Here is a 22,999-nt window from a genome sequence, read left to right as displayed (position 1 = left end):
TAGTCAAGTCAAATCAATTTTATTTGTTTCACACATTTAGAAACAACCCACGTTGACCAAAGTGCTATACATCAGTTCAGGTACTAAGAACGAACATACAATGGCATACAAACATAACAGCACCTACATAAACAGTTCACAGCGCCCCCTCAGAGGGCTCAAATGCTAAACGCTCTTTCTGTAACCTCCTTCACATGCCCCACGATATTGGTGATATTGGAGGATACATCTGGTACAAATGTACAACATTCTTGCCCTATCATAGCACAAGTGCCCCCTTTCTCGGCTAGCTGGAAATCTAGGGTCATACGATTCTGGAGAGTGACAAGACGCAGGGCCACCATTTCAGTTGTTAGCTGGCCTATTTGTTCCTGAGTCTCGTACAGCCCATCAGCAGTACAATTTGCTAATTGTTCCAGGGCACTAGCTAAGTTTCTAATTTCAGGTCCCGCCCGAGCGGTTCCCCATCTCGGGAATATTATCCACCAAAAACCTCTCAAACTCCGATGCAGCTCGTTTAGACCGCCACTCTGGATGCTGTAGAGGGTGATTTATGATTCATAAATGTGGGATTACAAAAGCTAGATAACAGCACCCTGTCCAGGTCTCATAAGATCCCTGATCATACTGTGGCGAAAGTCCTGGTAACCAGACATATAGGAATGTTCCTATTCCAGTTCCAACACCTCCATTGTAATTTCAGCAACGTTACATTCACTCTGCTTCCTGGATTCATATTCTATCCTGACAGTCAAATTTAACACATTTGGGGATCTAACCATTGGGGTACAAGTTGTATACATTCGCCTTAAATGTCCTACATTGGATTCTTCCTGGGTAGTCTCTCGTACTGACCAAATTATTACTAGGGGGTGCCTTCCTTCTATCTGGGTAGCATTGGTACACGCCAACCAATGGCCAGGCTTAATTTCCCAACCTTTTCATTAATGAAGCAGATAAAATTCTGTAATCTTTACCATTTTCTGGCAGTAAATATCACATGTGTTGTACCGGGGCACCACCATCACTCTTATCCAAAGTCTGTCCCACATGTCTGATTGCCAATTATCCAAAATTATGTTACCAATAAATTTTACCAAACGATCAATTTCACCCAGACCAGAACAATGTCAACAAGAGTGACCGCCCCTTACCTTCCTAATCCGTATCCTTATCCTTATCCTTATCGGTTTGTCTGTGAATCTCAGTTGGACACAAAATCAACCCCAAACGAGGGACTTCAGTATCTGAAAGACATCAACGTCCGGGGTCTCGAACAACGGTCGAGAAGTGCACTCTGTCCCCTGCGGACGTGTTTCAGTCACCGCTGCCTCTTAGTCGTTCGTGGTTGACAGTGCCAAAGAGATCCTGCTGACTATGATGTTAAGCGCGTGCTCAGAGCAGTGAATCCCAGGAAAGCTGCAGGCCCCGATGGTGTGACGGGCAGAGTGCTGAGGGAATGTGCAGACCAATTATCTGAGGTCTTCACAAAAATCTTCAACATGTCCCTTTTAACATCCACCATCCCTCCCTGCCTGAAGTCCGCCACAATCATCCCACTGCCGAAAAAGTCTGTCATCAGCGGTCTTAACGACTACCGTCCGGTAGCACTCACACCGGTCATCACAAAGTGCTTCGAGAGACTGGTCCTGCAGCACATCAAAGCCAGCCTCCCACCCACCTTCGACCCACACCAGTTTGCCTACAGAGCAAATAGGTCTACAGGGGATGCCATCGACACTGCTCTTCACACTGCACTGACCCACCTTGAACACCAGGGGAGCTATGTGAGGATGCTCTTCCTCGACTTCAGCTCTGCCTTTAACACGGTCATCCCGAGCAGACTGGTCACCAAACTTTCCGACCTTGGATTTTCCCAAACCATCTGCCAATGGATCAAGGACTTCCTGACCAACCGCCCCCAGACCGTCAAAATAGGCCCTCACCTCTCCTCCACCATTACACTGAGCACCGGCTCACCACAGGGCTGTGTGTTGAGCCCCATCCTTTACTCCCTCTACACTCACGACTGCGCCCCCACCCATCCCACCAACACCATCATCAAGTTCGCGGATGACACGACTGTGGTTGGACTCATCTCAGAAGGAGATGAGACAGCCTATAGGGATGAAATCCAAAGGCTGGCAGCATGGTGTTCAGTGAACAATCTGGTCCTGAACTCCTCCAAAACAAAGGAACTTATAATTGACTTTAGAAAAACCAGTGGAGATTACGACCCACTCTACATCAATGGGGTCTGTGTGGAAAGGGTACCAGCTTTCAGGTTCCTGGGTACGCACATCGCAGAGGATCTTACCTGGTCTACCAACACCATCACCACAGTAAAGAAGGCACAGCAGAGACTCCACTTCCTGAGGACCCTCAGGAAAACCAACCTGCAGGAGAAGCTCATGTTGTCCTTCTATCGCTGCTCCATCGAGAGTGTGCTGGCATACTGTATAACCACATGGTATGCCAGCTGCTCAGAAAAGGACAGGAAGGCCCTTCAGAGGGTCATCACGACGGCCCAGAAGATCATCGGCTGCTCACTGCCCTCCCTGGAGCACCTGTTCAGACTACGCTGCCTCAGTAGAGCAGGCAAAATAATAAAAGATCCATCCCACCCCGGCCACCGTCTGTTTGTTCATCTGCCCTCTGGTCGACGTTTCAGGTCGATCAAATCCCGAACAAACAGACTTAAGAACAGTTTTTACCCCAGGGCCATACGAGAACTGAACACTACCTTTGCACTAGGCAACACCGTTAAAAAATCTTGTACTTAATATAATTGTATTTAATTGTATTTATGTATTTATTTGTTTTTGCATTTATTGCATATATGTTTGTACGCACCGTCAGGATTGGCTATTTTTTAATTTCGTTGTACTCGTTGCAATGACAATAAATGAATATTATATTATTATTATTATATTATATTATACGCCAAATGTTGTAGTTCGTGACCTATTAACAGAATAGTCAGACAACCGAATTTGTTTAATCTCTTTATTCTACTCACCCAGGTGGGAGAGAGCCAAGGCACCGGAGCGTTCAGAAATGCTCAGGTAGCTAGTGTAGCCTCTCTCTCCGAAAGCTTACATTTACACACATTTTATACCCATAATACATGTGCCAGTATTTTCCCATCACTGCCTTATATGGCAAGTTTACAATGTCCTATAAATCTTTATGTGTCTTTCGGGACCTCCGTGTCCATTGAGACCTACGTGACCTCTTCAATCTTGGGTTCAAAGAGCAGTCCATGTAGCAAGATGTTCTTCTTAACACTTCAAAGCTTTGGTTGCTGATATCAGAGGATGCGATCAGCCATAAACCCCATAAACCGTGCTACATGCTGACAAATAGGATGCCCCATCAATATAATCGAGCTGGAACTTTTACACTCCTGCAATAAAACCCACATAGCTGCATTCCTAATGTTAGTCCTTACAAACCTCCAAGGAAATCATTCAGCTGTGAGATCAACAGGCAGTGGTGGCATTGATGATATGTAACTGACGATAAGGATAATATGTAGACAAGACACAAAGCGCTGGATTAGCTTAGGGCGTCAGGCAGCATCCGGAGAACATGGATAGGTGATGTTTCAGGTCGGGACCCTCCAGAGATGTTGCCTGGCCCACAGATATTCTGGATGTCTTGATAAAAAAAGTCCTGTCCACTAAAATGTACATAGACAGACCTGGGTACGGCCAGGAATCTGATGCTGGAAGTGGCATCTGATACTTGCGTGGATATACACAAATGAAGCAAAATAAAAACACTGCTGTTGTGATTTTTTGCTCCAGATTCCAGCATCTGCAGTCTCCCTTGTGTAAAACGACGAATACGTGCGAAGCGTTGTGGGGCACTGTCCATCGGTAAGGAATTTGACCTAAATCCAAGTTCGGGGACAGAAATGTCACGATACTTCTCTAAAATCTTGGAGTATTTGCAAACAAGCTGTGCATTTTTAACACCTTTCCGACCGAGACCCGGTCAGGGGTCCCACAGCTGCAAAAAAAATGCATCGGAGTGGGCGAGGAGGTCGACAACAGTGGTGGGTGGGTGTAGGGGTGGTGAGGCGGAGCTGACGTTGGGGCGACGGTACCAGGGCGGAGCTGCACTGTGGGAGGCCGACGGGACGGAGCTGTGCAGTGGGACCATTCAGTGGGCGGCAGGCAGCGCCGGGGCGGAGCTCTGCCGAGGGACCACTCCGTGGGAGGCGGAGCTGCAGGCTGACGGAGTGACGATGCCGGGGCGGACCTCCGCCGAGGAGACACTCGGCTGAGTGTTGACACCGAGTGCGAAGCTCAGGCTTCGGCGACAAGATGACAAGCAACAGATGTGATGTGATTGTCATCGGCGGCGGCATCTCAGGTCAGCCTTAAAGTTCAGTAGAAATGCCTTGTAAAAAGCGGCGAGGTGGAATGAGGTAATAATGTGAGGCAACGCGCGGTGTGCATGTCCCACTCTCGGCAGCTGTGGTTAGTTACCCAGTGCTGGTCACTACGAGAGGTTTAGTGGCCAGGGTGAGATTAAGGTCAATGCTGCGTTGTTGATATTCTTGCATTCCTTGGACTGAAAAATAGAACCTCTGCAGGCATCCAAATAGCTTTACCACTTCAGCGCTTGATTTTACCTCCACGCAATGTTAATTAACGGTAGACCACTCTCAGTATCACAACTTAACAAAAGACTAACGGATTGTTCCGCTTTGCACAAACGTTCACCAACGTGCAGTCAGTCACTAATGCTCCTTGGAGTGTGATATTTTTTAATCCACGGTTTGGAAACGTTGTTTCCTGTACACTGGCATTGTGTCTCGTTCCCACTGTTAGCGGGTTTAGCTCTGCCTTCTGTAATAATAACCAAAAATAAAGTAGTGCATTAATATTGTTTTAATCGTACACCCTTGACATTGGCGTTCGTGATTGCCACATTCTACCAGCAGGCAAGGAAGATGAAGGCGAGGTGATTGAGGGAAGGGAAGAGAAGGATGGGGAGGGGAGGGGATTGTGGAGTAACAGGGATCAATGCTGAGGTGGGCCATTCTTAGTCACTTGTGTGACCAAAAATGTGAAAAATTGTGGAATACATCTCTTCTAATTCTGAAAGCATTACAGGTATATTGTTTTGTATTGTATATATGACTTGTATATGTCAAAGTTTATCAAGCAACATTTTAATATGTTATGCTGACAATGTTTAGGGTCAGAGGTCAAATATGACTGGTCACGTGTGTGACCATGTGCGGTCACCCACATGACCAGTCGTATTTGACTTCTGACCCGAAACAAACATTGTCAACATCTATATACTAAAACTCTCGTTTGTTATCTTGTTTGTGACTGAACTTCAGCCAAAACGGTACACAATAGTGCGACAATTTTAGGTCCACCTTACTCACCATTGTCACTTCAGTGATAATGCCAGTAGTTGTATTGAAATCGGTGTTATTCACATTTTAAAGTTTAAAAGAGGGGAGGGGAGGAGGGAGTGGGGGAGAAGGGAGAGGGGACAGGGTGCTGCACTAATGCAGGAGAGGTTTGGGCCCAACGGGTTCACTTGGTCTAGTAGCATATAAAAGTTTCACTTGATAAACTTCGACATACATAAGTCATATGTACAGTACAAAACAATATACCTGTAATGCTTTCAGAATTAGAAGAGATGTCAACAATTTTCACATTTTTGGTCATACACGTGACTAAGAATGGCCCAGGTGCTTTATTTTAATACAGTTATATTGCTGTTCGTTTCACCTGCAGAGTGAGTCAACTGCTGTGATCAACAGGATTTGGAATACAGCCATTTAGATAATGTAAACAGCAGAACCTGTTCAATCATTAAATTAGTACTTCATATGAACAAGAACTACAAGATAATGTTATCATCTTTGTCAGGATCTGATATCAAAATCTATACAATGATGCCCTTTGAATTCATTCTATGTTTGGTTTTGTTCAGAGATACATTTTGGAAACAGGCCCTTTAGCCTACCCATGTCACACTCACCATCGCCTGTCGATCACCCATTCGCACTAGTTCTATGTTATCCCATTTTCTCATCCACTCCCACACATTAGGGGCACTTTTACTGAAGCCAATTAACCTACAATTTCACAAGTGTTTTGGATATGTGAGGAAACTGGAAGAAACCCACGCAGTCATAGGGAGAACGTGTAAACTCCACATGGACAGCACTCGATGTCAGGATCAAACCTGGGTCTCTGGCACTGTGAGGCAGCAGCTCTACCAGCTGCGCCGCGGTGCCAACGATCTTGTTTATTCCAATATGGCACCTTTGTGATTTATTCATCATCCTACTTTCTGAAAGTTGTACTTTAAAACTAAGTATTATGAACAGATTAGTTGCAAAAATGCTGTGCATTCTATTTCAATTTTAAATCCCAGTCCATAATTTTGGATGTGCAATGGTTGCTGAATTTGACGTGGATTAATATACCACCTATCGGACTCATGTTCTCATGTCTGGGATTTCAAAATGTAAGGGGCCTGATCTGAAATCTGTATTCTGTCAGTTCGCAATGAAGCCTGGAAGCGCATCCAAAGTCAAAAGACCATTTTGACTGACATCATTATCTGACGTTTCAGAATAAAACACTAGTAGCAAGGATTTGCATTTCTCTTGGCTCCAAATCAGCTACCCTTAAAGTTGGAGAGTCTCTTCCCACACTCAAGACATAGGTTAATTGGCCTCGGTAAAAAAATAGGAAAATGTTCCTCGTGGGTAGAATACTGATGGCATATGGAGATTGCTGGTGTGCCGAAGGGCCTGTTTCTGTGCAGTATCTCTAAACTAAACTAAACCAAGAGCTCCTCTAGTCTAAAATAATGTCCTGCTTTTAGTAAGATATGTAATGTGTGTGGAAAGGCTTAGTCATTTTATAAAGAAATGACAGAACAGAATAATCTGCATAGAGACATCCAAACAGCCACATGTAACTTTCAAAGGTGTACGTATAACTTATGGTGAGGCTACCTTTAGACTTTAGAGATACTGCGCAGAAACAGGCCCTATGGCCCACCGAATCCATGCCGACTAGCGATCACCACTTACACTAACACTATCCTACACACTGGGACCAAATTACAGAAGCCAATTAGCCTACAAACCTGTACGTCCTTGAGGTGTGGGAGGAAACCGAAGATCCTGGACAAAACCCATGCTGAACGTGCAAACTCTGTACAGGCAGCACGTGTAGTCAGGATCAAACCTGGGTCTTTGGCACTGAGAGGTTGCAACTCTAACGCTGCATCACTGTGCCGCCCATCTTTGGTTGAGTGTGCAGATAGGACAATTAATTCAGTGTGATGACTCTAAGCATGTAGACAGCCTAACTTTAGGACCTCTGCTGAACAAGGAGCCACTTTTAAGCTCAGATATCATCAAGTGTAACAATAATAATGGAAGGAGAAGAGCAGCGTAGACTGGAGTCATCATGGAGATGGTAAATGTTTGCAAGCTGGTAACCAGGATGTGCTTGGTACAGAAATATCCGGAGGTGACAGCTTTATCTAGGAACAATGATGCCTAAATGGGTTGATCCTACAGTCTGGAATAACAGTGTTTAAAAAGAGCATTATGTGCAGCCAACAAAAACATAGTCACACATCCACGTTGTACCAGTACAATGCTATATGGAACATTGCTATATGTTTGAAATGGATTTTGGCAAGAAACGAGGAGCTGCCGATTCTGGCTGACGCAAAAGGGCACAGACATAGAAAATAGGTGCAGGAGTAGGCCATTCGGCCCTTCGAGCCTGCACTGCCATTCAATATGATCATGGCTGATCATCCAACTCAGTATCCCGTACCTACCTTCTCTCCATACCCCCTGATCCCTTTAGCCACAAGGGCCACATCTAACTCCCTCATAAATATAGCCAATGAACTGGCTACAACTACCTTCTGTGGCAGAGAATTCCACAGATTCACCACTCTGTGTGAATTTTTTTTTCTCATCTCGGTCCTAAAAGACTTCCCCCTTATCCTTAAACTGTGACCCCTTGTTCTGGACTTCCCCAACATCGGGAACAATCTTCCTGCATCTAGCCTGTCCAACCCCTTAAAATTTTTGTAAGTTTCTATAAGATCCCCCCTCAATCTTCTAAATTCCAGCGAGTACAAGCCGAGTCTATCCAGTCTTTCTTCATATGAAAGTCCTGCCATCCCAGAAATCAATCTGGTGAACCTTCTCTGTACTCCCTCTATGGCAAGAATGTCTTTCCTCAGATTAGGAGACCAAAACTGTACGCAATACTCCAGGTGTGGTCTCACCAATGCCCTGTACAACTGCAGCAGAACCTCCCTGCTATGAATGCCAACATACCATTCGCTTTCTTCACTGCCTGCTGCACCTGCATGCCTACTTTCAATGACTGGTGTACCACGACACCCAGGTCTCGTTGCATCTCACCTTCTCCTAATCGGCCACCATTCAGGTAATAGTCTGCTTTCCTGTTCTTGCCACCAAAGTGGATAACCTCACATTTATCCACATTATACTGCATCTGCCATGCCTTTGCCCACTCACCTAACCTATCCAAGTCATGTTGCAGCTTCCTAGCATCCTCCTCACAGCTTACACTGCCCCCCAGCTTCGTGTCATCCGCAAACTTGGAGATGTTGCATTCAATTCCCTTGTCCAAATCATTAATATATATTGTAAATAGCTGGGGTCCCAGCACTGAGCCTTGCGGTACCCCACTACTCACTGCCTGCCGTTCTGAAAAGGACCCGTTTATTTCTACTCTTTGCTTCCTGTCCGCCAGCCAGTTCTCTATCCACATCAATACTGAACCCACAATACCGTGTGCTTTAAATTTGCATACTAATCTCTTATGTGGGACCTTGTCGAAAGCCTTCTGGAAGTCCAGATATAACACATCCACTGGTTCTCCCTTATCCACTCTACTAGTTACATCCTCGAAAAATTCTATAAGATTCGTCAGACATGATTTACCTTTCATAAATCCATGCTGACTTTGTCCAATGATTTCACCACTTTCCAAATGTGCTGCTATCCCATCTTTAATAACTGACTCTAGCATTTTCCCCATTACCGATGTTAGACTAACTGGTCTGTAATTCCCCGTTTTCTCTCTCCCTCCCTTTTTGAAAAGTGGGGTTACATTAGCTACCCTCCAATCCTCAGGAACTACTCCAGAATCCAAAGAGTTTTAAAACATTATCACTAATGCATCCACTATTTCTGGGGCTACCTCCTTAAGCACTCTGGGATGCAGCCTATCTGGCCCTTGGGATTTATCGGCCTTTAATCCATTCAATTTACCTAACACCACTTCCCGACTAACCTGGATTTCACTCAGTTCCTCCATCTCATTTGACCCCCGGTCCCCTGCTATTTCCGGCAGATTATTTATGTCTTCCTTAGTGAAGACAGAACCAAAGTAGTTATTCAATTGGTCTCCTATGTCCTTGTTCCCCATGATCAATTCACCTGTTTCTGACTGCAAGGGACCTACATTTGTTTTAACTAATCTTTTTCTCTTCACATATCTATAAAAGCTTTTGCAGTCAGTTTTTATGTTCCCTGCCAGTTTTCTTTCATAATCTATTTTCCCTTTCCTAATTAAGCCCTTTGTCCTCCTCTGCTGGACTCTGAATTTCTCCCAGTCCTCTGGTAGGCTGCTTTTTCTTGCTAATTTGTACGCTTCATCTTTTGTTTTGATACTATCCTTAATCTCCCTTGTTAGCCACGGATGCACTACCTTCCCTGATTTATTCTTTTGCCAAACTGGGATGAACAATTGTTGTAGTTCATCCATGCGGTCTTTAAATGCCTTCCATTGCATATCCACCGTCAACCCTTTAAGAATCAATTGCCAGTCTATCTTGGCCAATTCACGTCTCATGCCCTCAAAGTTACCTTTCCTTAAGTTCAGAACCATTGTTTCTGAATTAACTAAGTCCCTCTCCATCCTAATGAAGAACTCAACCATATTATGGTCACTCTTGCCCAAGGGGCCATTCACATCAAGACTGCTAACTAACCCTTCCTCATTACTCAATACCCAGTCTAGAATAGCCTGCTCTCTCGTTGGTTCCTCTACATGTTGGCTTAGAAAACTATCCCGTATACATTCCAAGAAATCCTCTTCCTCAGCACCTCAGCCAATTTGATTCACCCAATCTATATGTAGATTGAAGTCACCCATTATAACTGTTTTACCTTTGTTGCACACATTTCTAATTTCCTGTTTGATGCCATCCCCAACTCTACTACTACTGTTAGGTGGCCTGTACACAACTCCCACTAGCGTTTTCTGCCCCTTAGTGTTTCGCAGCTCTACCCATATCGATTCCACATCCTCCAAGCTAATGTCCTTCCTTTCTATTGCGTTAATCTCCTCTCTAACCAGCAACGCTACCCCACCTCCTTTTCCTTTCTGTCTATCCCTCCTGAATATTGAATATCCCTGGATGTTCAGCTCCCAGCCTTGGTCACCCTGGAGCCATGTCTCCATAATCCCAACAATATCATATTCATTAATAACTATCTGCACATTCAACTCATCCACCTTATTCCGAATGCTCCTTGCATTGAGACACAAAGCTTTCAGGCTTGTTTTTACAACACTCTTACCCCTTATACAATTATGTTTAAAAGTGGCCCTTTTTGATTTTTGCCCTGGATTTGTCTGCCTGCCACTTTTACTTTTCACCTTGCTACCTATTGCTTCTACCCTCTGTACCCCTTTTGCACCCCTCTGTCTCTCTGCTCATGCTCCCATCCCCCTGCCACATTAGTTTAAATCCTCCCCGACAGCACTAGCAAACACTCCCCCAAAGACATTGGTTCCATTCCAGCTCAGGTGCAGACTGTCCTGTTTGTACTGGTCCCACCTCTCCCAGAACTGGTTCCAATGTCCTAGAAATTTGAATCCCTCCCCCTTGCACCATTTTTCAAGCCACGTATTCATCTGAAATATCCTCCTATTTCTACTCTGACTCGCACATGGCACTGGTAGTAATCCAGAGATTATTACCTTTGAGGTCCTACTTTTAAGTTTATCTCCTAGCTCCCTAAATTCACCTTGTAGGACCTCATCCCGTTTTTTACCTATATCGTTGGTGCCAATGTGCACCACGACAACTGGCTGTTCACCCTCCCCCTCCAGAATGTTCTGCAGCCGCTCAGAGACATCCCTGACCCTTGCACCAGGGAGGCAACATACCATCCTGGAGTCTCGTTTGCGGCCGCAGAAACGCCTATCTATTTCCCTTACAATTGAATTCCATATTACTATAGCCCTTCCACTCTTTTTCCTCCCCTCTTTTGCTGCAGAGCCACCCACGGTGCCATGAACTTGGCTGCTCCTGCCTTCTCTTGATGAGCCATCTCCCCCAACAGTATCCAAAATGGCATATCTGTTTAGGAGGGAGATGACCGCAGGGGACTCCTGCACTACCTGCCTACTGCTATGCTGGCTAGTGGCCACCCATTCCCTTTCTGTCCGCTTAACCTTCACCTGCGGTGTGGCCAACTCACTGTACGTGCTATTCACGACCTTCTCAGCATCGTGGATGCTCCAGTATGAGTCCAACCGCAGCTCCAACCGTTCAATGCGGTCTGCCAGGAGCTGCAGCTGGACACACTTCCTGCACATGTAGTCATCAGGGACACCGACAATATCCCTGATCTCCCACATGTTGCAGGATGAGCATTCCACGGGGCCGATCTCACCTGACATGTCTTACCCCCAAATTAAATCAACTCCCTCTTAATCCTTTAAACTGTACCTTTACTAAAAAGCACTGTACCCTTAACTCACTGAACCCTTAACTCACTGAACCCTTAACTCACTGAACCCTTAACTCACTGAACCCTTAACTCACTGAACCCTTAACTCACTGAACCCTTAACTCACTGAACCCTTAACTCACTGAACCCTTAACTCACTGAACCCTTAACTCACTGAACCCTTAACTCACTGAACCCTTAACTCACTGAACCCTTAACTCACTGAACCCTTAACTCACTGAACCCTTAACTCACTGAACCCTTAACTCACTGAACCCTTAACTCACTGAACCCTTAACTCACTGAACCCTTAACTCACTGAACCCTTAACTCACTGAACCCTTAACTCACTGAACCCTTAACTCACTGAACCCTTAACTCACTGAACCCTTAACTCACTGAACCCTTAACTACAAAGTACGAACAGAAAGCAGAAATACAAACCTGGGGTTACGCCCAATCAGCTGCTTCCTCTAGTCCGCTTCCACCAATCAGCGACTTCCTCCAGACCACTTCTTTTGAAGTGTGATGGAACGTTTTTAAACCTACCGCAAAGTGCTGGAGTAACTCAGTGGGTCAAGTGGCATCCCTGGAGAATATGGATAGATGATTGTTCGGGTCGAGACCCCTTTTCAGACTGATTGTAGGAGGTGAGATAGGGTTGCAGAGTTATGAATTGCAAAGCTAGAGGGAGGAAAGTGGCAGGAAAGGGAGAAGAAAAATAGGCGGGAGTCTAGGTGGAGCAGAGGGGAGAGGAGCAGGGGGAAAGAAAGGGAGGGGTATGGGAGAGAAAGGGGGGAGGGTTGTAGGGGGATTTAGTAGGAGGTTACCTAAAATGGGAGAAATGAATGTTCATCCAATGGGTTGTAAGCTACCCAAGTGGAATATGAAGTGTTGTTCCTCCAATTTGTATGTGGCCTCGCTCTGGCAATGGAGGAGACCCAGGACACAAAGGCAATGGGAGTTAAATGGTTAGCATCCAGTTAGAGGAGGTGCACGTAAACCTCTGTCTCATCTGGAAGGACTGTTGAGGTCCCTGGATGGAGGCGAGGGAGTAGGTTTAGTTGTCACATTTAACAAATCTTTTGGGATGTGTGTTCCATTTGGGATCGGGACTGTGTTGGAAGTTTAATAGAAAAATGCATGAATTGACGTGAGGATGATATACTTTAGCACTGTAGTTACTCTTGGCACAATCTGTTACTTCAGTGAACTTAAGATGGATCCTTGGTTTCATATAAATGGTACAGTGAGAAAAGTGCTGTAGGTTTGGGTTGGAAATCCCAGTGTCTCAGGCACTGCTTGGCTTCTGTGCACTTCAGAACCAAACCAGTGAGGTTTCCGGTGGTCTGCCAAGGCTTTCCTGGGGATGGGTCCCCTACCCAGAGTTTTGATGTCTGCTTAATGACTCCTGTATTTCATTCATGTGGGCTAGCATGGATCATCAATTGCAAGGGGTGGGTTTATCAGAGTTTAAATACAAGACCCCGGTGCCCTTAATACCCCGAAGGACAAGAAATCATAACGCCCAGACTTCATAAAAGGATTGCCTCCAGATTCAAACTAAATGCCAGTAACTGCTGATCACAAACTGTGGCAGAAACTGTAGCTCTTTGAAACAAATTAGAAATAAGCAGCATTTGGAAAAGAGGCCATTCACTACATTGAGTTTTTGTTCCATCCATAAATAGACCTTGTCTAGGAAGGAACTGCAGATGCTGGTTTGCGCCGAAGATAGACAGAAAATGGTGGAGTAACTCAGCGGAACAGGCAGCATCTCTGGATAGATGGAATGGGTGACATTTGGGTCTCAACCTGAAATGTCACCCATTTCTTCAATCCAGAAATGCTGCCTGTTCCGCTGAATTACTCCAGCATGAATAGACATTGATGATTTGAATCTTAAGACTGCTGTTGGTGAGTTCATTGTACAGTCACAGAGAAAATAATGATGCCTGCAATAATAAGCCTGGACATTTGAAAACAGTGCAGCAATCTTGAAGCAGCTTAACCGAGTAGAGGGAACATTCATTTTAAATACTGACAGCCAAATTTCTTGCAGCCAAGTCCTTAAAAAATACATTGAAAAATTGAAGGGCAGTGATGTAAGTAAGAATAGAATGTGCATGAAAAATGAAGAGAGCGTTACTGAAGTGTTGTGTTTTAATTCTCCAGTGCAATATAGGGTTTCTGGAAAGGTCAGCATTCGATCCTCATGATAACTGCCCTGGCAAATGATGGGGAAACATCATCTTAGCACATTGGCGTTAAAATGTACCACACTTACACAAGTTGGCTGTGGAGTTGCAGGAATTGTGTGCCAATGATGATGAAGTGTGTTTATACATCCATGTCAGAACAATGTGTAACATGGAGGGGAATGGACTGCTGGCAGAATGTGAACACAAGCCTGTCCTCATCAACACAGATGGTTGAGAGCTTCAAGTTCCTAGAGTCCACATCGCCAGCAACCTAACCTGCTCCCTTCGCACTGATAGAATGATCAAGAAAGGGCATCAGTGAATTACTTCCTTTGGGTACTCTGACGGGATGCATCTCATGCTGGTACAGCAACTGCTCTGCTAGTGACCACCTGTGAATGGTGAACACAGCCCGGTCCTTCACAGATTTGTCACTTCCATTCAGTCCATCTTCACGGAGTATTACAAGGGGAAGGATGGAAGTGTCATCAAGGATGAATTTCTCTGCTAGCTGACCGGAGCGGGTCCTGAGGAGGCAGACAGGGACTCTATCCATAGTAGTAGTGTTTGGTGCTATTTTAGTTTGCTCAATGATCTTTGCATAATCCTGCTGTTCTTGCACTCATTGTTGTACTTGCTGTCTAACACTGTGTGTACTGTTTACCCTATGAGCTTTATGTGAACAAGCAATTTAATTGCATCCTGGTGTATATAATAGTAAAATAATCTGAATCTGATGTTGGTCTGACTGTAGTACTGCCATTGAAGAATGACAGGTCAAAAAGGCTAACAGAGCATGAAAACAAAGTAGTCAACCTCTAGCATCTTCACAAGGCCATGAGTGTCAACTCTGACATGCAGACAGTGTTAAATGACTAATCGGAACCTCATGTTCAATTGACCTGATATAATAAGACGTATGAAAGGACTGGGTAAACACAGGTTCGATCCTAACTATGGGTGATATCTGTAAGGAGTTTACACGTTCTCGCCGTGATCACATGTGGTTTCTCCGGGTGATCCGGTTTCCTCCCACACTCAAGCCGTACAGGTTTGTAGGTTAATTGGCTTCGGTAAAAAATAGGAAATTATCCCTAGTGGGTAGGAAGGATACTGCTGACATACGGAGATTGCTGAAGGGCCGATGGGCCTGTTTCTGTGCAGTATCTCTAAACTAAACTAAACCAAGAGCTCCTCTAGTCCAAAATAATGTCCTGCTTTTAGCAATATAGTACACTAAGTGGACCTGTTGGTTCCAAACCTCTCCTGCATTGGTGCAGCACCCCCTCCTCCCCTTCAACCCTCCCCCATCCCCGTCACCCCTTCCCCATCCCTCCCCCTCCCTCCCTTCTCCCCATCCCCCAGACCCCCTCCCCTCCCCCCAACGCCCCTCCCTTCACTCCCCTCCCTTCTCCCTCTCTCCCTCCATCCCCCCCACCCCCCTCCTCCCGATCCACCCCTCCCTTCCCGCCCCCCTCGGCCCAACTGTGGAGCCGTTGCTGGGCAGGGAGTGCCCCCGTGGCCGTGTGCAGGGGACTCCTGCACTACCTGCCTACTGCTACGCTGGCTAGTGGCCACCCGTTCCCTTTCTGTCCGCTTAACCTTTACCTGCGGTGTGGCCAACTCACTGTACGTGCTATTCACGACTTTCTCAACATCGTGGATGCTCCAGTTTGAGTCCAACCGCAGCTCCAACCGTTCAATGCGGTCTGCCAGGAGCTGCAGCTGGACACACTTCCTGCACAGGTAGTCATCAGGGACACCGACAAATTGCAGCCTACATACCTGTATGTCTTTGAGGTGTGGGAGGAAACCGAAGATCCTGGACAAAACCCATGCTGAAAGTGCAAACTCTGTACAGGCAGCACGTAGTCAGGATCAAACCTGGGTCTTTGGCAATGAGAGGTTGCAACTATACCGCTGCATCACTGTGCTGCCCATCTTTGGGTGAGAGTGCAGATAGGACAATTAATTCAGTGTGATGACTCTAAGCATGTAGACAGCCTAACTTTAGGACCTCTGCTGATCAAAGAGCCACGTTTAAGCTCGGATTTCATCAAGTGTAACAATAATAATGGAAGGAGAAGAGCAGCATAGACTGGAGTCATCATGGAGATGGTAAATGTTTGCAAGCTGGTAACCAGGATGTGCTTGATGCAGAAATATCCCGAGGTGACAGCTGTATCTAGGAACAATGATGCCTAAATGGGTTGATCCTACAGTCTGGAATAACAGTGTTTAAAAATTGCAGCCAACAAAAACATAGTCACACATCCACGTTGTACCAGTACAATGCTATATGGAACATTGCTATATGTTTGAAATGGATTTTGGCAAGAAACGAGGAGCTGCTGATTCTGGCTTACACAAAAGGACACAAAGTGCTGGAGTAACTCAGTGGGTCAAGCGGCATCCCTGGAGAATATGGATAGATGATTGTTCGGGTCGAGACCCCTTTTCAGACTGATTGTAGGAGGTGAGATAGGGTTGCAGAGTTATGAATTGCAAAGCTAGAGGGAGGAAAGTGGCAGGAAAGGGAGAAGAAGAAAAATAGGTGGAAGTCTAGGTGAAGCAGAGGGGAGAGGAGCAGGGAGAAAAGGGAGGGGTATGGGATTTGCATTTATATCATTTGAAACAAATTAGAAATAAGCAGCATTCACAACATTGAGTTTTTGTTCCATCCATAAATAGACCTTGTGTAGGAAGGAATTGCAGATGCTGGTTTACACTGAAGATAGACAGAAAATGGTGGAGTAACAGCGGAACAGGCAGCATGTCTGGATAGAAGGAATGGGTGACATTTCAGGTCTCGACCTGAAACGTCACCCATTTCTTCAATCCAGAAATGCTGCCCTCCTCTGAGTTACTCCAGCATAAATAGACCTTGATGATTTGAATCTTAAGACTGCTGTTGGTGAGTTTGTTGTACAGTCACTGAGGGAGTAATGACCCCTGCACTTTAATGGCAATGTTAAATTTGTATTTTAAATGGAGTCAATGATTTACTAATGTAACAGCCAGTCGAATCTTCATACAAGCAAGTAAGGGAAAGGTTTTGTAATTACACCATCAAAGTGATTTTTAGCCTTTGATTAAACTGTTAACTTGTTAGCACAGTTAATGTTTGCCTGCTGAAGGTAGTGTTGAAGTGATAACTGAAGTGATAACACAGTTTCCTTCTCTTATTGTAATTAGGTGTTGCAAACAAATGTATATATATTTTATCCAATTTTGATGCATAATTCCTCAGTATTAATGCTGTTCCTAAAATTCTTTAATATGTACAGCTTCAAGGTGGGGGAAAGATTTAATAGTGACCTGAGTGACAACCATTTTACACAAAGGGTGATGGGTGTGTGGAACAAGCTGCCAGAGGAGGTAGGTGGGGCAGGTGCTATCACAATGTTTCAGAAACATTTAGACAGGTACATGGATAGAATAGGTTTAGAGGGATAGGGGACAAATGCAGGCAGTGGGAACTAGTATAGATGCGACATGTTGGTCGGTGTGGGCAAGTTGGGCCTGCACTATGACAGTATATTCAGTATATCCCCCCCCCCCCACCTGCGCCCCACCTGGACTTGCACTCATTCCACTCCACCTTCCCCTTCCACCTACATTCCTTGCTCTGGCTTCACAATTTGCAACTTTTCAATTTTTTTGTCTCACACCTTTTTTTTAAATCTCCGGTCTTTCTCCAACCATTTGCCTATCGAAATTTTTTGTCTTGCCCCTCCTCTCTTCCAGCTTTCTTCTCCCCTCCACGATTGGTCTGAAAAAGGGTCCCAAACTGAAACATCAAACCATGTTTTCCAGCACTATGTGTCTTTTTTTTCAGTTTAGTTTATTATTTTTGGGTGTACCAAAGTACAGTGAAAAGCCTTTTTGTTGCATGTTATTCAGTCACCGAGAAGACTATACATGGCTGCTATCAAGCCGTCCATAATGTACATTTATAGAATAAAGGGAATAGCCTTTAGTACAGGATTAAGTTACAGTAAAGTTTGATTGAAAAATAGTTTGAGGGTCTCCAATGGGATAGATGGGAGGTGTTCTCGAGGGTAGAGGATGAGAAAGTAGTTTAACGTAGAACTACTATGAATGGGTGATTAATGGTCAGCATGGATCTGGTGGGCTGAAGAGCCTGTTTCCATGCTGTATCTTTAAACTTAACTAAACGAAGACTTTGAGCAGCCTCAAGGGAAATCATCACACTCCCCAGACGAGGGCCATGATGTCAGCATAATGTCCGTATAAATAATACAAAAAGGAAGGAAGCAGAGTGCACTCCTAGTTGTACTGCAACTGTTCAAATACCGTTGTAGTTTGCATAGAAAGGTTTCAGATTGTCAGGGCAGAAATGGCAGCTGCAGAAGTGGAAAGATCTCAAGGAATGTGGCCGATGCCAGTAAAACAGCAGACATATCAATAAGAATTATGCAAAGAGGTTTGAGGTTCATTTTCACAATGGCCACGTCCAATTTTAGGTTACTGCTTTTTAAACCTGTTAACTTGCACTAATTCCTACTTAACATTCCACATCATGTGAAGCTTTGGGCTGATATCCTCCACCATCCCCTTCCATCTTCATGGAGAGGTTTTCCAAACATTACTAATGCAATTCTGAGTTGTGTTCAAAGTTGGACAGCTTTACCTGGCAATGTAGACATTTACTCAGGGAATGGGGCCTTTTGGGATAAACTATTAACAGGATTTTAGCTCATTCACAAGAACTTTGAATTTTGAACTTCAGATGTCTGTCTGTCTCTGCGTCTCTCTCCTCCCTCCCCCTTCCAGTTTTCAAAGATGTGCAGGTTTGTAGGTTAATTGGCTTCTGTAAATTGCCCCTTGTATCTAAGATAGAACTTGTGAATGGGTGATCGCTGGTCGGCATGGACTCGGTGGGCCGAAGGGCCTGTTTCCACGCTGTATCTCTAAATGAAACTATGCATTGAATTCTCCAATTTTAGGTAACTAATTTACAAACACCCCCCCATACTCTTCTCCCCCCCCCCCCCCTTTCCCCCCTCTTCACTGTGCCCCATGGGGATGAACAACCATTTCTGCCTTGCCCCTTATCGCTGTCCCTTCCACCTATATTCCTTCCTCTGGCTTCACATATCTGGCCTCCTATCCTTATCTCCTTACATTATTTTGTGTTTTCACTTCTGGCCTTTGTCCAACCATCTGTCAATCAAAACCCCTCCTCACCTGTATCCACCTATCACTTTGTAATCGCAAAGAACTGTAGATGCTAGTTTATACCAAAGATAGACACAAAATGCTGGAGTAACTCAGCAGACCAGGCAGCATCTCAGGAGAAAATGGACAGTTTGAAGAAGGGACCTGCGCAATATGTCATCTAATTTAGGTCATTTAAGGATTTGATATAAATGCAAATTGTTACAGAGTTTAATATTTGGCCATGGCTTCCCATAGGCCAATGACTTTGGGCCTTCCAAACACCAACCGTGCTTTTAAAACATAAGAGTGTGCCCTTAAGAATTGCTTCCTTGTTTGAGTTCTTCATGTTTGCCCAGCTATTTCAAGTTTATATATTGAGACGGTATCAATAATTTACCAAACAGTTTGGGAAGAGATATGTAAGCGAAAAGTATGTAGAAAGGAACTGCAAATGCTGGTTTACACCGAAGATGGACACAAAATGCTGGAGTAACTCAGCAGGACTGGCAGCATTTCTGGAGAAAAAGAATAGGTGACGTTTTGGGTCGAGATCCTTCTTCAGACTGAGGATCAGGGGAGAGGAAACTAGAGGTATGAAAAGTTACAGAACAAATCAGAGCCTGCACCAATGGCCAAGGAGCCCACAATGGTCCTTTGTTGGCTGTGGAAGAGGTGATAATGAAGGGATACGAACAGAAAAACTAACAGAAACACGAAGGTGTAACTATCCTGACGATCAGTTAAACATGCTGAATTGAAACAAAAATCTTCCGAAGCTTGAATGCAAAAATAGTTAAAATTATACAATAAGTCAAGTTCAAATTGGTAATGTGAATATCCAGTCCTGTATGACCTGTTACAGTGCACACAGAATTGATGATGTCGTGGAAGAGTAGAGCACGGGAGGAACTCATTGCACTCATCGATTCCGTGGCAATGTTTTCAGGGAGTAATGCTGTTAATCTCACTCTCTGCCTCTGTCTGCTCTGGGTGGTTATAACCTTTAACCTGTGCTCTTTGCCTGTGAACCCTCCACCTGCTCGGGTTCTCTGGAATCACATCTACACTGTCAATACTCGTGACTTTATGAAGCTTTATCATATTTTCTCATTAATCCATTTACTAAGAACATACCCATCTTTTCCAGTCTAACAATAAATACAGCTGGAATCATTTATTTACGAACCATTGTAAAAATATCTTCTTTGTACCTTCCCAAAGCCTTAGCTTCCTTTATGATTTATGGATCAATAATATAACTCCTTCTACAGTACTTCTCTGAAGCCTCAACATCCTTTATGAATAATGGATTAATAAGAAGAAACGCTCTTCAGGGTATAAAGTAGGAAGGCATCTTGTGGAAGAAACAAGGAAGATGGACTAAATTGCTTTTCCTTGTTTTACCTTTGATATTCCCTTAAATAAAGCTGCAGGTTCAAATGATTAAACTTGTGTAAATGAAAAGAAAGCAAAGAAAGAATCACATAAATACAGAATATGACCTCAGTATGCCAAAATACTTTGCAACCAATTTAAATGGTTTTGAAATGAATTTTCTGTTTCTAATGTGTCCTGATTCTTAATCCTCAAAGTAATTAAACAAAACGAGATAGTCCAGCCAAGAGTGTTTGATTGTCATATGTACTGACAACAAGAACAATTACATTTTTACTTGCAGCAGCATAACAAGCTGGTAAACGCAATGCACCTAGATAATATATAATAAACAAAAATTCAATAAATTAATATTAATAAATTAATAACTAGTGCAACAATGCAACCAAAGACAGTCTGTAGAAGTTGATAGTCAAGGTGAGTGTTATGTGGTGTTCATAAGTCTAAAGTTGTTGCAAATTTCTTTTTGCATTCAGCTGACTGGTTAACAAGCAACAAAAGCTTTTCACTGTACCTCGGTACACATGACGACAAAACTAAACTAAACAATAATTCAATCTCTAAGCCTGTTCTGCTAAATAGTGACTGTACCGTACAAATGGCAGGCAGTCACTGAAAGAGTGTCAAGATACCCAACTACATAATGTGTCCGTCGTCAAACATCCTGTGGGCAGGGTGGGGGACCAGGATTGAGCGGCGATACAAATGCTGTGGCTAGTTGGAGGATGTCAGAGGTGATGCCTACTGTAAGGTAAGGTTGAACTTTAGCAGTCAGATCCCTTTCAGGATAAAGCAGCCCTCTTAATTGATGCCCATCCACGATCATAAACATTGACTCTTTCCAACTCTAGACTGATGTGTTTGGTGCCATCATCATATGTTCCAAGAAATAAATTACTGACTTAGATCATAATTTTCATGTTTAAACAGATGCAGGAAGCCGTCCTGTAAAAGGCAAGTTTCTGCTTTACGAAAAGGGGTCACAAGTTGTAAGATTTTAATGGAGGGTCTGTGGTTCAACCTGACCGAGTTTGTTTATTGGCAGAAAGCTGATTACATTAAAAAGGCCCAGTTCACATCAGATGCTGGTCCAGAAATTCTGCTGCTCCAGACATGTATGAAGTGGGACGACTGTGCTGGATTTGAAACGATGCCATGTGGAACCTGCTCGAAGGTTCAGATTGAGGGGATGGATATGATCAGGCCTTGTGCTGGCAGTGAAGGAATGGAGTGAGATGTCGGGGGCTGTTGCTGTGATGACTGTGGGTGGAGATGGGATGAGACATCGGGAGGCTTTGCAGCAATGGTGGACAGATGTGGGGAGGGATGTTGAGCGTCTTTGCTGTGATAGTCAGGGGGCCTGCAGGGTTATTTGTCTCCTTGACAGTGCCTCAGCACAGAGTATCCATTACAGTAGCCTAATATTAGGCATGCAAACAACGTAATCTGCTAAATGGAGACAACTGGCTGTAATAAGGCCTCAGTGCTGAGGATGTAGATCTGATAGGGGGCACTGATGCTGGTTCACTCATCCTGCCAGAGGGTTTAGAGGATTGTCATTGTCTTTTAAATGCTTGCTGAAGGTTTAACCAAGTCTCAGAGGCACATCGCGAGCATGAGCTTTGTGCCATGTTTCTTAGGCCAGAGTCTATGCTGGTGCAGAGAAAAATATAGTGAATTTCATCATTGAAATCTGCCTTCCCGAGGGATTGCTCAAGAAGATGGAGGCCAGGGTGGGGGGGGAGAAGAGCATTGGGAGCTTTATTATGATGCGGGGGGATCATTAGGGGGGCGTTTTATGGCAGGGAAAGAAACCCTTTGCTATGATAGTGTGTGGGGCGTAGGTAGATCAGGATAGTACTCAGTGCAAGGAGTTGGTGATTGCGGCTTCTTGCAGCATATTGGGTGGTCTTGGTGGATGAAGGATACAGCAATATATGATTGAATTTCTAATGAGTTCAGTTTGGTTGGCCATTCCTGTCTCATAATATTCCTTATCAGTCCACTGTTAATGATAGTTACAGTATCACAGCTTTCAGTTAATTTCATTTTGAACTTTAGCCGCTCAGTTAGAGTCATCCTGCATTCCTTTCTGTTGTGTCATCCATTTTCTGGAAACCAAGTTGAACCCTAGACACATATACTACAGTGTAACACAAGATTCAGTTCCTCAAACTATAACTTGTGGAGAGTTGTTCATACATATTCTCTAATTTGAATTAAAAATATTATCCTAAATTTTCTTTAATCAGCAGTAAAATAGTTTTTTTTAATTTTAAATTTATGCCAAAAAAGTCTGTTGCATCTGTATGAACTTTGCTAATGGAACATAAAAATGGGTCAAAGATCTTGTGTATAGTCTGACTACAGTTTAACCTTCTCTATTAATGTATTATAGATTATTTTATTAGCTGTCTTCTGACAG

At 44.2% G+C, this 22,999-nt stretch overlaps 1 protein-coding gene across 1 annotated transcript in view; it reads left to right on the top strand.

Moving 5' to 3' along the window:
- The first annotated feature begins 4,228 nt into the window (after window positions 1-4,228).
- mao (monoamine oxidase) overlaps window positions 4,229-22,999 on the top strand; it is a 103,868-nt gene continuing 85,097 nt past the window's right edge. The window contains exon 1 of the mRNA XM_078409219.1: window positions 4,229-4,380. Within this exon, the coding sequence (XP_078265345.1) occupies window positions 4,332-4,380 (49 nt within the window). The 5' untranslated portion in view covers window positions 4,229-4,331. The remainder of the gene's footprint in view (window positions 4,381-22,999) is intronic.

Source organism: Rhinoraja longicauda, chromosome 12, assembly GCF_053455715.1.
Source record: "Rhinoraja longicauda isolate Sanriku21f chromosome 12, sRhiLon1.1, whole genome shotgun sequence".
Taxonomy (NCBI): Eukaryota; Metazoa; Chordata; class Chondrichthyes; order Rajiformes; family Arhynchobatidae; genus Rhinoraja; species Rhinoraja longicauda.
This window is presented reverse-complemented; position numbering and strand designations above follow the sequence as displayed.